The sequence below is a fragment of the Agelaius tricolor genome, unplaced genomic scaffold, assembly GCF_023055355.1.
Source record: "Agelaius tricolor isolate 1412-34295 unplaced genomic scaffold, bAgeTri1.0.p SCAF_68, whole genome shotgun sequence".
Lineage (NCBI taxonomy): Eukaryota > Metazoa > Chordata > Aves > Passeriformes > Icteridae > Agelaius > Agelaius tricolor.
The window spans coordinates 1,425,800-1,443,580 of NW_027269328.1; the positions used below are offsets into that span (position 1 = coordinate 1,425,800).

The 17,781-nt window shown below is 55.1% G+C and overlaps 1 protein-coding gene and 1 long non-coding RNA gene across 13 annotated transcripts in view; both read left to right on the top strand.

Moving 5' to 3' along the window:
* Window positions 1-17,781, top strand: part of PTK2B (protein tyrosine kinase 2 beta) — a 102,492-nt gene that overhangs the window by 22,637 nt on the left and 62,074 nt on the right. For all 9 annotated transcript variants that reach the window (XM_071417169.1, XM_071417170.1, XM_071417175.1 and 6 more), the window contains exons 2-5: window positions 8,451-8,785; window positions 11,491-11,669; window positions 14,713-14,800; window positions 17,265-17,344. In XM_071417169.1, the coding sequence (XP_071273270.1) occupies window positions 8,451-8,785; window positions 11,491-11,669; window positions 14,713-14,800; window positions 17,265-17,344 (682 nt within the window). The remainder of the gene's footprint in view (window positions 1-8,450; window positions 8,786-11,490; window positions 11,670-14,712; window positions 14,801-17,264; window positions 17,345-17,781) is intronic.
* LOC139584861 (uncharacterized) lies at window positions 1,185-6,763 on the top strand. 4 transcript variants are annotated; one of them, XR_011676858.1, is made up of 3 exons: window positions 1,185-5,708; window positions 5,855-5,960; window positions 6,097-6,763. It is a non-coding gene; the product is annotated as an uncharacterized lncRNA (long non-coding RNA). The 4 variants fall into 4 exon arrangements; XR_011676859.1 differs by having other exon boundaries at window positions 5,855-5,929; window positions 6,066-6,763; XR_011676860.1 differs by having other exon boundaries at window positions 1,185-5,412; window positions 5,506-5,960.

Genomic DNA, 17,781 nt, shown 5'->3' on the forward strand with positions numbered 1-17,781 from the left:
TTTCCATCCCCGAATTCCATAAAAATCCCTCGGGATGGATCCTGAGTGTCCCTGATCCCAGAATCCCGGAATGGTTTGGGATGGGATCCATGGACCTTCAATCCCATCCCATTCCCACCACGATCCCGGGGTGCTCCAACCATTCCTTGGACACTGCCAGGGATTCTCTGGGAATTCCAGCCCAGCCGGGAATTCCTTCCCAAGATCCCAAAATCCTGAAATCCCAAAAACCCTCTGGCCATGGTGGGAGCCATTCCCTGTCCTGCAATTCCAGGCCCTTTTCCCAACTCCTCCTTGAGAAGGAATTTCTGGGATCCAGGGATTTCACTGGGAACTGGAGACTCCAGGAAGGGTCTCCCTTCCCTTTTCTATCCCCAAATTCCATAAAAATCCCTCGGGATGGATCCTGAGTGTCCTTGGTCCCAGAATCCCGGAATGGTTTGGGATGGGATCCATGGACCTTCAATCCCATCCCAGGGACACTTCCCACCATCCCAGGGTGCTCCAACCATTCCTTGGACGCTCCCAGGGATTCTCTGGGAATCCCAGCCCAGCCAGGAATCCCTTCCCAGGATCCCAGCATCCCAAGCTCCCCTTTCCCACTGGAAGCCATTCCCTGGCTCCTGCCCCTCCATCCTTCATCCCAAATCCCAAATCCCAGCTCTCCTTTCCCTCTGGAAAAGGCTCCAAGGATTCCCTGGATCCTCCCCTGATCCAGCTGCACATTCCCAGCTGCTCTCCCAGCCTGGCATTGGATCCAGCCCCATCCCAACCCCTCCTTGAGAAAAAATTTTGGGATCCAGGGGCTTCACTTGGAATCTCCAGGAAGGGTCTCCCTTCCCTTTTCCATCCCCAAATTCCATAAAAATCCCTCGGGATGGATCCTGAGTGTCCTTGATCCCAGAAATGGGGAAAAAATCCTAAATTCCATTAGAATTGAAAATGAAAAGGGAGAGAGGACATTAGAGGGAAAATCTCTGGGATGGTTTGGGATGGGATCCATGGACCTTCAATCCCATCCCAGGGACACTTCCCACCATCCCAGGGTGCTCCAAATCCACCCTTGGACACTGCCAGGGATCCAGGGATTCTCTGGGAATCCCAGCCCAGCCGGGAATCCCTTCCCAGGATCCCAGCATCCCAAGCTCCCCTTTCCCACTGGAAGCCATTCCCTGGCTCCTGCCCCTCCAGCCCTTGCCCCAATCCCAGCTCTCCTGGAGCCCCTTTGGGATGGGGAAGCGGCTCCAAGGATTCCCTGGATCCTCCCCTGATCCAGCTGCACATTCCCAGCTGCTCTCCCAGCCCCGGATCCCTTCCCCCGGCGGTTTAATCGTTAACCCGAACTCCTCCGGAGCCGGAATTCCAGGTTCCAGAGGCTCCTCCGGATGTGGAATTCCTCGTTGTTCCAGAGGCTCCTCCGGCCGCACCTTTGCTCCCTCCCGGCACCGCCCGACGCCAGCGGGGCCCGCCCGGGGCTCCCGCACCCAACCCGGGACAGCCCCGCGGCATTCCCGAAAACCCTCGGGAACGGCAAAATTTGGGATCCCTTTGGATCCCAGAATTTGGGGTCACCCCAGATCCTCATCCCAGTTTTTATTTCTGGGAAGGGAGGGTTGGAGCCGTTTGGTTGTGGTGAAATTTTTAAAGCAGATTTGGGATTTTTGTGGGTTTTTTATCCCCTCTAAAAATCCCAAATCACGTGATTTGGGATCCCTTTGGATTCCAAAATTTGGGATTACCCCAGATCCTCATCCCATTTTTTTTTCTGGGAAAGGAGGGTTGGAGCCGTTTCACCTCTGGTTGCAATGAAATTTTTCGGCAGATTTGGGATTTTTGGGATTTTTTTATCCCGATTTGGGATCACCCCAGGTCCTCATCCCAATTTTTTTTCTGGGAAAGGAGGGTTGGAGCCGTTTCACCTTTGGTTGGAATTTTAAAGCAGATTTGGGATTTTGGGGGTTTTTATCCCGATTTGGGATCCCTTTGGATCCCAAAATTTGGGATCACCCCAGATCCTCATCCCAATTTTTATTTCTGGGACGGGAGGGTTGGAGCAGTTTCACCTCTGGTTGCAGTGAAAATTTTCGGCAGATTTGGGATTTTTGGGGTTTTTATCCCCTCTAAAAATCCCAAATCCCTTTGGATCCCAGAATTCGGGATCACCCCAGATCCTCATCCCAGTTTTTATTTCTGGGAAGGGAGGGTTGGAGCCGTTTGGTTGTGGTGAAATTTTTAAGCAGATTTGGGATTTTTGGGGGTTTTTATCCCGATTTGGGATCCCTTTGTATCCCAAAATTTGGGATCACCCCAGATCCTCATCCCAATTTTTATTTCTGGGACGGGAGGGTTGGAGCTGTTTCACCTCTGGTTGCAGTGAAAATTTTCGGCAGATTTGGGATTTTTGGGGTTTTTATCCCCTCTAAAAATCCCAAATCCCTTTGGATCCCAAAATTTGGGATCACCCCAGATCCTCATCCCAGTTTTTTTCTGGGAAGGGAGGGTGGGAGCCGTTTGGTTGTGGTGACATTTTTAAGGCAGATTTGGGATTTTTGTGGGTTTTTTATCCCCTCTAAAAATCCCAAATCACGTGATTTGGGATCCCTTTGGATCCCAAAATTTGGGATCACCCCAAATCCTCATCCCAATTTTTATTTCTGGGAAGGGAGGGTTGGAGCAGTTTCACCTCTGGTTGCAATGAAATTTTTAAGGCAGATTTGGGATTTTTGGGATTTTTTATCCCAATTTGGGATCACCCCAGGTCCTCATCCCAATTTTTATTTCTGGGACGGGAGGGTTGGAGCAGTTTCACCTCTGGTTGCAGTGAAAATTTTCGGCAGATTTGGGATTTTTGGGGTTTTTATCCCCTCTAAAAATCCCAAATCCCTTTGGATCCCAGAATTCGGGATCACCCCAGATCCTCATCCCAGTTTTTATTTCTGGGAAGGGAGGGTTGGAGCCGTTTGGTTGTGGTGACATTTTTAAGGCAGATTTGGGATTTTTGTTTTTTTTTTTTAATCCCAATTTGGGATCCCTTTGGATCCCAAAATTCGGGATCACCCCAGATCCTCATCCCAGTTTTTTATTTCTGGGACGGGAGGGTTGGAGCTGTTTCACCTCTGGTTGCAATGAAATTTTTCAGCAGATTTGGGATTTTTTATCCCCTCTAAAAATCCCAAATCCCAAATCCCTTTGGATCCCAAAATTTGGGATCACCCCAGACCCTCATCCCAATTTATTTTTTTTTGGGAAGGGAGGCTTGGAGCCGTTTCCCCTTTGGCTGCGGTGACATTTTTAAGCAGATTTGGGGTTTTTGGGTTTTTTGTCCCCTCTAAAAATGAAGGCGATAATTGGTCTGAGTCAAGGTGGGAGTGGGGTCACTCTGGAGGTGACAGGGACAGGGAGGTGACACTGTGGAGGTGACAGGGACATGGAGGTGTCATCATGAAGGTGACTGGGACACGGAGGTGTCACTCTGGAGGTGACAGGGACATGGGGGTGTCACCGTGGAGGTGACAAGGACACGGAGGTGTTGCTGTGGTGGTGACAGGGAGACAGAGGTGTCACTGTGGAGGTGACAAGGACATGAAGGTGTCACTCTGGAGGTGACAGGGACATAGGGGTGTCATCACAAAGGTGTCAGGGACATGGAGGTGTCACTGTGAAGGTGACAGGGACATGGAGGTGTCACCATGGAGGTGACAGGGACATGGAGGTGTTGCTGTGGTGGTGACAGGGAGACAGAGGTGTCACTGTGGAGGTGACAAGGACATGGAGGTGTCATCATGAAGGTGACGAGGACATGAAGGTGTCACTGTGGAGGTGACAAGGACATGGAGATGTCACCATGGAGGTGACATGGATATGGAGGTGTCACTCTGGAGATGACAAGGACATGGAGGTGTCACTGTGAAGGTGACAAGGACATGGAGGTGTCACTCTGGAGATGACAGGGACATGAAGGTGTCACCATGGAGGTGACAGGGACATGGAGCTGTCACCCTGGAGGAGACAAGGACATGGAGGTGTCATCATGAAGGTGACAAGGACATGGAGGTGTCACTGTGAAGGTGACAGGGACATGAAGGTGTCACTCTGGAGATGACAGGGACATGGAGGTGACACTGGCAGTGGCAATGGCTCGGGAGGTGACAAGGACATGGAGATGTTCCTCTGGAAATGCTGGGGACACCGAGGGGTTCTGGAGGTGACAGGGACACAGAGATGTTGCTCTGGAGGTGACAAGGACACAGGTGTTGTTTTGGAGGTGACAAAGACAGAGAGGTTCAGAGGTGACAAGGACACAAATGTGTTGCTCTGGAGGTGACAAGGACATGGAGGTGTCGCTGTGAAGGTGACAAGGACATGGAGGTGACATTCTGGAGGTGACAGGGACATGGAGGTGTCACCGTGGAGGTGACAAGGACATGGAGGTGTTGCTGTGAAGGTGACAAGGACATGGAGGTGTCATCATGAAGGTGACAAGGATATGGAGGTGTCACTGTGGAGGTGACAAGGACATGGAGGTGACACTGTGGTGTTGACAGGGACATGGAGGTGTCACTCTGGAGATGACAGGGACATAGGGGTGTCACCGTGGAGGTGACAAGGAAACGGAGGTGACACCGTGGTGGTGACAAGGACTTGGAGGTGACACTGGAGGTGGCAATGGCCCAGGTGTTGGCAATGGCTCGGGAGGTGACAAGGACATGGAGATGTTCCTCTGGAAATGCTGGGGACACCGAGGGGTTCTGGAGGTGACAAGGACACGGAGATGTTGCCATGGAGGTGACAGGGACACAGGTGTTGTTTTGGAGGTGACAAAGACAGAGAGGTTCAGAGGTGACAAGGACACAAATGTGTTGCTTTGGAGGTGACAGGGACCTGGAGGTGACAGGGACACAGGTCTTGGTTCAGAGGTGACAAGGACACAAATGTGTTGCTCTGGAGGTGACAAGGACATGGAGGTGTCGCTGTGAAGGTGACAAGGATATGGACATGTCACTGTGGAGGTGGCAAGGACATGGAGGTGTCACCATGAAGGTGACAAGGACATGGAGGTGTTGCTGTGGAGATGACAGGGACATGGTACTGTCACTCTGGGGGTGACAGGGACATGGAAGTGTCACCGTGGAAGTGACAAGGACATGGAGGTGTCATCATGAAGGTGACAAGGATATGGAGATGTCACTGTGGAGGTGACAAGGACATGGAGGTGTCACCATGAAGGTGACAAGGACATGGAGGTGTTGCTGTGGAGGTGACAGGGACATGGAGGTGTCACCATGGAGGTGACAGGGACATGGAGGTGTCATCACGAAGGTGACAAGGACATGGAGAGGTCACCATGGAGGTGACAGGGACAGGGAGGTGTCACTCTGGAGATGACAAGGACATGGAGGTGTCACTGTGAAGGTGACAAGGACATGGAGGTGTCACCGTGGAGATGACAGGGACATGGTACTGTCACTCTGGGGATGACAGGGACACAGAGCTGTCACCATGGAGGTGACAAGGACATGGAGGTGTCACCATGGAGGTGACAGGGACATGGAGGTGTCACCATGGAGGTGACAGGGACATGGAGGTGACACTGGAGGTGGCAATGGCCCAGGTGTTGGCAATGGCTCGGGAGGTGACAAGGACATGGAGATGTTCCTCTGGAAGTGCTGGGGACACCGAGGGGTTCTGGAGGTGACAAGGACACAGGTGTTGTTTTGGGGGTGACAGGGACATAGAGATGTTCCTCCGGAGGTGACAAGGACACGGAGATGTTGCTCTGGAAGTGCTGGGGACACCGAGGGGTTCTGGGGGTGACAAGGACAGAGATGTTGCTCTGGAAGTGACGGGGACACAGGTGTCACTCTGGAGGTGATGTTGGGGACACAGATTTTGCTGTGCAGGTGACAAGGACAGAGATAGAGCTCTGGAGGTGACAGGGACACAGAGATGTCGCCATGGAGGTGACACCGTGGAGGTGACAAGGACAGAGGTGTTGATTTGGAAGTGACAGGGACATGGAGATGTCCCTGAGGAGGTGTTGGGGACACAGAGGTGTCACTGTGGAGGTGACAGGGACACGGAGGTGTCGTTGTGGAGGTGACAGGGACGCAGAGGTGTCACTGTGGAGGTGACAGGGACACGGAGGGGTCGCTGTGGAGGTGACAGGGACACAGAGATGTCACTCTGGAGGTGACAGGGACGTGGAGGGGTCACTGTGGAGGTGTTGGGGACGTGGAAGTGGCTCTGGAGGTGTCAGGGGCACGGGCATTGCTCTGGGCAGGGTGGGGACATCATTGTCACTTGCCCCCTTTCCCCCTTTCCCATTTTTCCTGTTTCCCTTTTCCCCTTTTCCCATTTCTCCCTTTTTCCCCATTTCCCCTTTTTCCCCATTTCCCCTTTTCTCCCTTTTCCCTCTTTTTTCCTTTTCCCTCTTTTCCCCTTTCCCCCCCTTTTTCTCCTTTTCCCCCTTTCCCCCTTTCCCCCCTTTTCCCCTTCCCCCTTTCCCTTCATTTTCCCTTCCTTTTCCCTTTTCCCCCTTTTCCCTCTTTTCCCTCTTTTCCCTCTTTCCCCCCTTTTCTCCTTTTCCCCCTTTCCCCCATTTCCCCCCCTTTTCCCCTTTCCCATTTCCCCTTTTCCCCTTTTCTCTTCCATTTCCCCTTCCCCCTTTCCCCCTTCCATTTCCCCTTTCCCCCTTTTCCCCCTTTTCCCCCTTTTCCCTTTTCCCCTTCCCCCTTTCCCTTCATTTTCCCTTCCTTTTCCCCCTTTCCCCCATTCCCCCTTTTCTCCTTTTTCACCCCTTTTTTCCCTTCTCCCCTTTTTCCCTTTTCCCCTTCCCTCTTTTCCCTTCATTTTCCCTTCCTTTTCCCTTTTCCCTCTTTTCCCCTTTTCCCTTTTCCCCCTCCCCCTTTTCCCCTTCCCATTTTCTTTCCTTTTCCCTTTTCCCCCTTTTCCCCCTTTTCCCCCTTTTCCCCCTTTTCCCCCTTTTCCCCCTTTCCCCCATTTCCCCTTTCTCATTTCCCCTTTTCCCCTTTTTCCCCTTTTCTCTTCCATTTCCCCTTCCTTTCTCCTTCCCTTTTCCCTTTCCCCTTTCCCCCTTTTTCCCCCCATTTTCCCTTTTTTCCCTTTTCCCTCTTTTCCCCTTTTCCCTTTTTCCTTTTCCCCTTCCCCCTTTTCCCCTTTTCCCCCCTTCCCCCTTTTCCCCTTCCCATTTCCCTTCCTTTTCCCCCTTTCCCCCTCTTTTCCCCCTTTTCCCCTTTCCCATTTCCCCATTTCCCATTTTCCCCTTTTCTCTTCCATTTCCCCTTCCCCCTTTCCTCTTCCTTTCCCCTTCCTTTCCCCTTCCATTTCCCCTTTCCCCTCATTTTTCCCCCATTTTCCCTTTTTTCCCTTTCCCCCTTTACCCCTTCCCATTTTTCTTCCTTTTCCCTTTTCCCTTTTCCCCCTTTTCCCTCTTTTCCCCCTTTCCCCCCTTTCCCCCTTTTCTCCTTTTCCCCCTTTTCCCCCTTTTCCCCCTTTTCCCCTTCCCCCTTTCCCTTCATTTTCCCTTCCTTTTCCCTTTTCCCCCCTTTTCTCCTTTTCCCCCTTTCCCTGATTCCCCCCCTTTTCCCCTTTCCCATTTCCCCTTTCCCATTTTCCCTTTTCCCCTTTCCCCTTCCTTTCCCCTTCCCTTTTTCCCTTCCCCTTTTCCCCTTTCCCCTTTTTTCCCCCATTTTCCCTTTTTTCCCTTTTCCCCCTCTTCCCCTTTTCCCCCCTTTCCCCCTTTTCTCCTTTTCCCCCTTTTCCCCCCTTTTCTCCTTTTCCCCCTTTCCCTGATTTCCCCCCCTTTTCCCCTTTCCCATTTCCCCTTTCCCATTTTCCCTTTTCCCCTTCCCCCTTTCCCCCTTCCATTTCCCCTTTCCCCCTTTTCCCTTTTCCCCTTTCCCCTTTTCCCCTTCCCATTTCCCTTCCTTTTCCCTCTTTTCCCCCTTTTGCCCCCTTTTCTCCTTTTCCCCCTTGCCCCCATTTCCCTCCCCTTTTTCCCCTTTTCCATTTCCCCTTCCCCCTTTCCCCTTCCTTTTCCCTTCCCTTTTTCCCTTTCCCCTTTTCCCCTTTCCCCTTTTTTCCCCTTTTTCCCCTTTTCCCTCTTTTCCCCCCTTTCCCCTTCCTTTCCCCCCTTTCCCCCTTCCTTCCCCTTCCATTTCCCCTTTCCCCCTTTTCCCTTTTCCCCTTCCCCCTTTCCCTTCATTTTCCCTTCCTTTTCCCCCATTTCCCCTTTTCTCCTTTTTCCCCCTTTTCTCCCTTCTCCCCTTTTTCCCTTTTGCCCTTCCCTCTTTTCCCTTCATTTTCCCTTCCTTTTCCCTTTTCACTCTTTTCCCCCCTTTCCCCCATTTTCCCCCCATTTCCCCCCATTTCCCCCCATTTCCCCCCATTTTCCCCTCCCCATTTCTCACCCTGCCGCCCCCTCCCGGCAGGGCAGGGATGTTCCTCCCCTGAGGCCCCGCCCGGGGCTGCTCTCCTGAGGACGCCCACGCTCCCCGAGCCCCTGGCCCGGCCCCGCAGCGCCTCCGCCCGCAGCCTCCCCGGCGCCCTCGAGGCCATGGACGCGCCGGATCCCGATCCCCACCGGGATCCGCCCCGGGATCCGCCCCGGGATCCCCACCACCACCACCAGGAGGAGGAGGAGGAAGGGGAGGAGGAAGGGGAGGAGGAGGAGACGCACATCCTCAAGGTTTGCTTCTACAGCAACAGCTTCAACCTGGGCAAGAACTTCAAGCTGGTCAAGTGCTCCGTGGGCACCGAGATACGGGTAGGGGGGAAAGGGCGGGAAATTCGGGAATTCGGGGTTTGGGGTTGGGAATTCGGGGCTGGGGATTGGGAATTTGGGGTTGGGATTGGGAATTTGTGGCTGGGATTGGGAATTCAGGGCTGGAATTGGAAATTTGGGGCAAAAATTGGGAATTTGGGGTGTAAAATGGGAATTCAGGGCTGGGATTGGGAATTCGGGGCACAAAATGGGAATTCAGGGCAGGAATTTGGGAATTCAGGGCTGGGGATTGGGCATTTGGGGCACAAAATGGGAATTCGGGGTTGGGATTGGGAATTCAGGGCAGAAATTGGGAATTTGGGGTTGGGATTGGGAATTTGGGGCAGAAATTGGGAATTTGGGGTTGGGGTTGAGAATTCAGGGCTGGGATTGGGAATTCGGGGCACAAAATGGGAATTTGGGGTTGGGGTTGGGAATCCGGGGCTGGGATTGGGGATTCAGGGTTGGGATTGGGAATTCGGGGCAGGAATTTGGGAATTCAGGGCTGGCGTTGGGATTTCAGGGCTGAGATTGGGAATTCAGAGCAGAAATTGGGAATTTGGGGGTGGGAATTGGGAATTTGGGGGTGGGAATTGGGAATTTGGGGTTTGGATTGAGAATCCGGGGCTGGGATTGGGAATTTGGGGCAGAAATTGGGAATTTGGGACTGGGAATTGGGAATTTGGGGGTGGGAATTCGGGGTTTGGATTGGGAATTCGGGGCTGGGAACTGGGAATTTGGGGCAGAAATTTGGAACTCGGGGCTGGGACTGGGAATCCGGGGCTGGGATTGAGAATTTGGGGTTGGGATTGGAAAATTTGGGGCTGGGATTGGGAATTTGGGGCACGAATTGGAAATTCGGGGCTGGGGTTGGGAATCTGGATTTGGGATTGGAAATGTGGGGCTGAGATTGGGAATTTGAGGTTGGGATTGGGAATTTTGGGGCTGGGATTGAGAATTCGGGGCTGAGATTGGGAATTCTGGGCTGGGATGGGTTGGAGCCGCTTCCCCATCCCAAAGGGGCTCCAGGAGAGCTGGGATTGGGGCAAGGGCTGGAGGGGCAGGAGCCAGGGAATGGCTTCCAGTGGGAAAGGGGAGCTTGGGATGCTGGGATCCTGGGAAGGGATTCCCGGCTGGGCTGGGATTGATCCCGCTTTTTTCCCCCCAGGAGTTGATCCTGTGGGATCCCCACTCACCAGATCCCTGGGGGTTTTTTCCCCCCAGGAGTTGATCCCTGTTCCCCCCCCCCCCCCCCCCCCCGCCCCAGAAGTTGATCCCTCCTCACCAGATCCCTGTTTTCATCCATCTCTCCAGGAGTTGATCCCTGTTTTCCCCCCAGTCCATCTCTCCAGGAGTTGATCCCTGTTTTCCCCCCAGTCCATCTCCCCAGGAGTTGATCCCTGTTTTTCCCCATCTCCCCAGGAGCTGATCCCTATTTTTATCCCTCTCCCCAGGAATTGATCCCTCCTCACCAGATCCCTGTTTTTCCCCCTCATCCCTCTCCCCAGGAGCTGATCCCTGTTTTCCCCCCCCTCCCCAGGAATTGATCCCTCCTCACCAGATCCCTGGTTTTCCACAACTCCCCAGGAGCTGATCCCTGTTTTTCGCCCCCGTTTCCCCAGGACTTGATCCCTGGTTTTTCCCCCCCTCCCAGGAGTTTGATCCCTGTTTTCATTCCTCTCCCCAGGAGTTGATCCCTGTTTCCCCCCATTTCCCCAGAAGTTGATCCCTCCTCACCAGATCCCTGGGGTTTTTTCCCCCTCCCCAGGAGTTGATCCCTGTTTTCCCCCCCCCCCATCTCTCCCCCCCCCCCCCCCCCCCCAAGAATTGATCCCTCCTCACCAGATCCCTGGTTTTTCCCCCCGTCCTCAGGAGCTGATCCCTGTTTTTATCCCATCTCCCCAGGAGCTGATCCCTGTTTTCCCCGATCCCATTTCCCCAGGAGTGGATCCCTCCTCACCAGATCCCTGGGGGTTTTCCCCCCCTCCCCAGGAATTGATCCCTGTTTTTATCCCTGTCCCCAGGAGGTGATCCCTGTTTTTCCCCCCCATCTCTCCCCCCAAGGAGGTGATCCCTGCTCACCAGATCCCTGTTTTTATCCTGTCCCCAGGAGTGGATCCCTCCTCACCAGATCCCTGTTTTCCCCAACAGGAGGTGATCCCTCCTCACCAGATCCCTGGTTTTCCCCATCTCCCCAGGAGCTGATCCCTGTTTTTACACACCCCCCTCCCATATTTCCCCAGGAGTGGATCCCTCCTCACCAGATCCCTGTTTTTATCCCTGTTTCCCCAACAGGAGTGGATCCCTCCTCACCAGATCCCTGTTTTTCCCCATCCCACAGGAGGTGATCCCTCCTCACCAGATCCCTGTTTTTGCCCCCTGTCCCCAGGAGTGGATCCCTCCTCACCAGATCCCTGTTTTTATCCCATTTCCCCAGGAGGTGATCCCACCTCACCAGATCCCTGTTCCCCCCCCCAGGAAGTGATCCCTCCTCACCAGATTCCTGTTTTTATCCCTCTCCCCAGGAGCTGATCCCTCCTCACCAGATCCCTGTTTCCCCCCCAGGAGGTGATCCCTCCTCACCAGATCCCTGTTTCCCCCCCAGGAGGTGATCCCTCCTCACCAGATCCCTGTTTCCCCCCCAGGAGGTGATCCCTCCTCACCAGATCCCTGTTTTTCCCCCCTGTTTTTATCCCCCCGTCCCACAGGAGGTGATCCGCTCGATCCTGCAGAGCGGCCGCGTGGGGCCGGCCATCCGCCTGCCCGGCTGCTACGGGCTGCGCCTCAAGCACCTCAAGTCGCAGCAGGAGCACTGGCTGCACCCGCGCCTCACCGTGGCACAGGCGCGGCGCAAGTACGAGCGCCGGCACCCCGAGGCCGAGTGGAGGTGGGACACGCGCACATGGGGGCGGTGGCATTGTCACCCTTTGTCCTCTTTGTCATCTTTGTCACCCTTTGTCCCCTTTGTCACCCTTTGTCCCCTTTGTCCCCATTGTCCCCATTTTCTCCTTTGTCCCTATTATCCCTGTTGTCCCCTTTGTCCCCGTTGTCCCCTTTGTCTCCATGGTCCCCCCTTTTCCCCTTTGTCCCTGTTGTCTCCATTGTCCCCTTTATCCCCATTGTCCCCTTTGTCCTTGTTGTTCCCTTTGTTCCCGTTGTCCCCTTTGTCCCCCATTGTCCCCTTTGTTTGTCCCCTTTATCCACACTGTCACCCTTTGTCCCCTTTATCCCCATTGTCCCCTTTGTCCCCTTTGTAACCTTTGTCCCCTTTCTCCCCTTTGTCCCTGTTATCCCCGTTGTCCCCTTTGTCCCCATTGTCCCCGTTGTTCCCTTTGTCCCCATTGTCCCCGTTGTTCCCGTTGTCCCCTTTGTCCCTTTTGTCCCCCGTTGTGCCCGTTGTCCCCATTCTCCCCTTTGTCCCCTTTGTCTCCATTGTTCCCTTTATCCCCATTGTCCCCCTTTGTCCCCATTGTCACCCATTGTCTCCTTTCTCCCCTTTGTCCCCGTTGTCCCCGTTGTTCCCTTTGTCCCCATTGTCCCCATTGTTCCCGTTGTGCCCGTTGTGCCCGTTGTCCCCGTTGTCCCCATTGTTCCCCATTCTCCCCTTTGTCCCCTTTGTCTCCATTGTTCCCTTTATCCCCATTGTCCCCCTTTGTCCCCATTGTCCCCTTTGTTGCCATTGTCACCCATTGTCTCCTTTCTCCCCTTTGTCCCCGTTGTCCCCGTTGTCCCCTTTGTCTCCATGGTCCCCTTTGTCACCCATTGTCCCCTTTGTCCCCATTGTCCCCATTGTCCCCTTTGTCACCCATTGTCCCCATTGTCCCCCATTGTTCCCTTTGATCCCATTGTCCCCATTGTCCCCGTTCTCCCCTTTGTCCCCTTTGTCGCCATTGTCGCCATTGTCACCCTTTATCCTGATTGTCCCCTTTCTCCCCGTTGTCCCCTTTGTCACCCTTTATCCCCGTTGTCCACTTTGTGCCCTTTGTCCTCATTGTCCCCTTTGTCGCCCTTGTCCACTTTGTCACCCTTTGTCCCTGTTATCCCCATTGTCCCCATTGTCGCCCTTTATCCCAATTGTCCCCTCTGTCACCTATTGTCCACTTTGTGCCCATTGTCCCCATTGTGCCCATTGTCCCCTTTGTCCCCGTTGTCCCCACTGTCCCCTTTGTTTGTCCCCTTTATCCCCACTGTCACCCCTTTGTTGCCTTTATCCCCATCGTCCCCTTTGTCCCCATTCTCCCCTTTGTCCCCCTCTATCCCCATTGTCCCCGTTGTCCCCTTTGTCTCCATGGTCCCCTTTTTCCCCTTTGTCCCCGTTGTCTCTATTGTCCCCCTTTGTCAGCCATTGTCCCGTTGTCCCCTTTGTCCCCTTTGTCACCTTTGTTCCCGTTGTCCCCATTGTCCCCTTTGTCCCTGTTGTCCCCTTTCTCGCCGTCATCCCCATCGTTCCCTTTGTCTCCTTTGTCCCCATTGTCCCCTTCATCGCCTTTCTCCCCTTTCTCCCCTTTGTCCCCTTTGTTGCAGTTGTCCCCATTGTCCCCCGTTATCCCCTTTGTCGCCTTTGTCACCCTTTGTTCCCGTTCTCCCCATTGTCCCCTTTGTTGCCGTTGTCCCCTTTGTCACCCATTGTCCCCTTTGTCCCCTTTCTTTGTCCCCTTTATCCCCATTGTCCCCTTTGTCCCCATTGTCCCTGTTGTCCCCTTTGTCCACATTGTCCCTGTTGCCCCCTTTGTCCCCATTCTCCCCCATTGTCCCCTTTGTCCCCTTTGTCCCCTTTGTCCCCATTGTCACCCTTTATCCCGATTGTCCCCTTTGTCACCCATTCTCCCCATTGTCCCCATGGGTGTCCCCCTTTGTCCCCATTGTCGCCATTGTTGCCATTGTCACCCTTATCCCGATTGTCCCCGTTGTCCCCGTTGTCCCCTTTGTCGCCTTTATCCCCATCGTCCCCTTTCTCCCCCTTATCCCCATTGTCCCCGTCAACCCCTTTGTCCCCTTTGTCCCTTTTGTTCCCCGTTGTCCCCTTTGTCCCTATTGTCCCCTTTGTCCACTTTGTAACCTTTGTCACCCATTGTCCCCTTTGTCCCCATTTTCTCCTTTGTGCCTGTTGTCCCCACTGTCCCCATTGTTCCCTTTATCCCCTTTTTCCCCGTTGTCCCCTTTGTCGCCTTTCTCCCCATTGTCCCCTTTGTCCCCTTTGTTGCCGTTGTCCCCTTTGTCCTCTTTGTCACCCATTGTCCCCATTGTCCCCTTTGTTTGTCTCCTTTATCCTCACTGTCACCCTTTGTCCCCTTTGTCCCCTTTATCCCCATCATCCCCTTTGTCCCCTTTGTAGCCATTGTCACCCTTTATCCCAACTGTCCCCTTTGTCCCCGTTATCCCCATTGTCCCCTTTGTCCCCTTTGTCCCCTTGGTCCCTGTTGTCCCCATTGTCCCCTTTGTCCCCGTTCTCCCCATTGTCCCCTTTGTCACCTTTGTCCCCCGTTCTCCCCATTGTCCCCTTTGTTGCCATTGTCCCCTTTATCCCCCCTGTCACCCTTTGTCTCCTTTATCCCCGTCGTCCCCTTTGTCCCTGTTGTCCCCTTTGTCCCCTTTGTCCCCATTGTCTCCTTTGTTTGTCCCCTTTATCCCCACGGTCACCCTTTGTCGCCTTTATACCCATTGTTCCCTTTGTCACCCTTTGTCCCTGTTATCCCCATTGTCCCCATCGTCTCCTTTGTCCCCCTTGTTCCCTTTGTTCCCCTTGTCCCTATTGTCCCCCATTGTCCCCTTTGTCCCTGTTGTCCCCCTTGTCCCCTTTCTCCCCTTAATCCCCGTTGTCCCCTTTCTCCCCTTTATCCCGATTGTCCCCATTGTCCCCCATTGTCCCCGTTGTCCGGAATTGCCGCGAGTGGCGTTGGTGGCATCACGGGGGGGTTTTTGTGTCCCAGGTACGACCTCCAGATCCGGTACCTGCCCGAGGATTTCATGGAGAGCTTCAAGGAGGACAGGACCACGCTGCTCTACTTCTACCAGCAGGTCAGGGCTGCTCCAGGAGCCCCCAGATTCCCGGAAATTCCCGAAATTCCCAAAATTCCTGAGGTTTTGGCGCCTCGGGTGGCGGTGGTGGCACTGTCCTGGTGATGGGAGGGGGCAGGAAGGATGTCCAGGGATGTCCAGGGACATCCAGGGAGATCCAGGGACATTCAGGGACATTCAGGGACAATCAAGGCCATTCAGGGACATTCAGGGACATCCAGGGATATTGAGGGATGTCCAGGGATGTTCAGGGACGTCCAGTGACATCCAGGGGCATTCAGGGACATCCAGGGATCTCCAGGGACATCCAGAGACATCCATGGACATCCAGGGAGATTCAGGGACATTCAGGGACATTCCGGGGCATCCAGGGACATCCAGAGATGTCAAGGGACATTCAGGGACATCCAGGGATCTCCAGGGACATCCAGGGACATCCAGGGACACCCAGGGACATTCAGGGATGTCCAGGAACATCCAGGTCTGTCAAGGGACATTCAGGGACATTCAGGGATGTCCAGGGACATCCAAGAGGGTCCAGGGCTGTCAAGGGACATTCAGGGACATCCAGGGACAGTCAGGAGCATCCAGGGACGTTCAAGGATGTTCTGGGACATCCAGGAAAGTCCAGGGACATCCAGGGATGTTCAGGGATGTCCAGGGACATTCAGGGACATCCAGGGATCTCCAGGGACATCCAGAGACATCCATGGACATCCAGGGAGATTCAGGGACATTCAGGGACATTCCGGGGCATCCAGGGACATCCAGAGATGTCAAGGGACATTCAGGGACATCCAGGGACAGTCAGGAGCGTCCAGGGATGTCCAGGGACATCCAGGGGCATTCAGGGACATTCAGGGAGATCCAGGGATATCCAGGGACATCCAGAGACATCCATGGACATCCAGGGACATTCCGGGGCATCCAGGGACATCCAGAGATGTCAAGGGACATTCAGGGACATCCAGGGATCTCCAGGGACATCCAGGGACATCCAGGGACACCCAGGGACATTCAGGGATGTCCAGGGACATCCAGGGCTGTCAAGGGACATTCAGGGATGTCCAGGGACATCCAAGAGGGTCCAGGGCTGTCAAGGGACATTCAGGGACATACAGGGACATCCAGGGACAGTCAGGAGCATCCAGGGACGTTCAAGGATGTTCTGGGACATCCAGGGACATTCAGGGACATCCAGGGGCATTCAGAGAGAGTCAGGAGCATCCAGGGACATTCAAGGACGTTCTGGGATGTCCAGGGGCATCCAGGGACATCCAAGAGGGTCCAGGGCTGTCAAGGGACATTCAGTGACATCCAGGGACAGTCAGGGGCATCCAGGGGCATCCAGGGACATTCAGGGATGTCCAGGGACATTGAGGGACATCCAGGAACGTCCAGGGCTGTCAAGGGACATCCAGGGACATCCAGAGGCATCCAGGGACATTCAGGGACATCCAGGGCTGTCAAGGGACATTCAGGGATCTCCAGGGACATCCAGGGTTGGGGGAGGCTGTGGGCAGTGCTGGCATTGCCTGCCACCATCCCTGCCACCATCCCTGCCACCATCCCTGCCACCATCCCCTGCCACCATCCCTGTCACCATCCCTGCCACCGTTCCCTGTCACCATCCCCTGCCACCATCCCTGCCACCATCCCCTGCCACCATCCCTGTCACCATCCCTGTCACCATCCCTGTCACCATCCCCTGTCACCATCCCTGCCACCATCCCTGTCACCATCCCTGTCACCATCCCTGTCACCATCCCTGCCACCATCCTGTCACCATCCCCTGTCACCATCCCTGTCACCATCCCTGTCACCATCCCCTGCCACCATCCCTGTCACCATCCCTGTCACCATCCCTGTCACCATCCCTGCCACCATCCCCTGCCACCATCCCTGTCACCATCCCTGCCACCATCCCTGCCACCATCCCTGCCACCATCCTTGTCACCATCCCCTGCCACCATCCCTGCCACCATCCCTGTCACCGTTCCCTGTCACCATCCCCTGCCACCATCCCTGTCACCATCCCCTGTCACCATCCCTGCCACCATCCCTGTCACCATCCCTGCCACTATCCCTGTCACCATCCCCTGTCACCATCCCCTGCCACCATCCCTGTCACCGTTCCCTGCCACCATCCCCTGCTGTCCCTGCTGTCCTGGGTGCCCCCAGGTGTCCCCTGTTGTCCCCGCTGTCCCCCCATGTCCCCACTGCCCCTGGTGTCCCCAGGTGTCCCTGGGTGTCCCCTGCTGTTCCTGTGTGTCCCTGGGTGTTCCCTGCTATCCCCACTGTCCCTGAGTGGTCCCCCACTGTCCCCCGGGTGTCCCCTGAGTGTCCCCTGAGTGTCCCCAGTGTCCCCTGAGTGTCCCCTGGGTGTCCCCCGGGTGTCCCTGAGTGTCCCCTGAGTGTCCCCTGGGTGTCCCCTGAGTGTCCCCGCTGTCCCCGCTGTCCCCAGCTCCGCAGTGAGTACATGCAGAACTACGCCAGCAAGGTCAGCGAGGGCATGGCGCTGCAGCTGGGCTGCCTCGAGCTCAGGTACGGTCCCCTGGTGTCCCCTCCTGTCCCCTGGTGTCCCCTGGTGTCACCTGGTACCCCCTGCTGTCCTTCTGTGTCCCCTGTCCCTTGTGTCTCTGTCACTCTGTCCCTTTGTCCCCTTGTGTCCCTGGCGCTGCAGCTGGGCTGCCTCCAGCTCAGGTACAGTCCCCTGCTGTCCCCTGCTGTCCCCTGGTGTCACCTGTGTCCCCTGGTGTCCCCTGTCCCTTCTGTCTCTGTGTCACTCTGTCCCTTTGTCCCCTCGTGTCTCTGGTGCTGCAGCTGGGCTGCCTCGAGCTCAGGTACGGTCCCCTGGTGTCACCTGGTGTCACCTGGTGTCCCCTGCTGTCCCCTGCTGTCCCCTGCTGTCCCCCTGTGTCCCCTGGTGTCCCCTGTCCCTTCTGTCTCTGTGTCACTTTGTCCCCCTTGTCCCCTTGTGT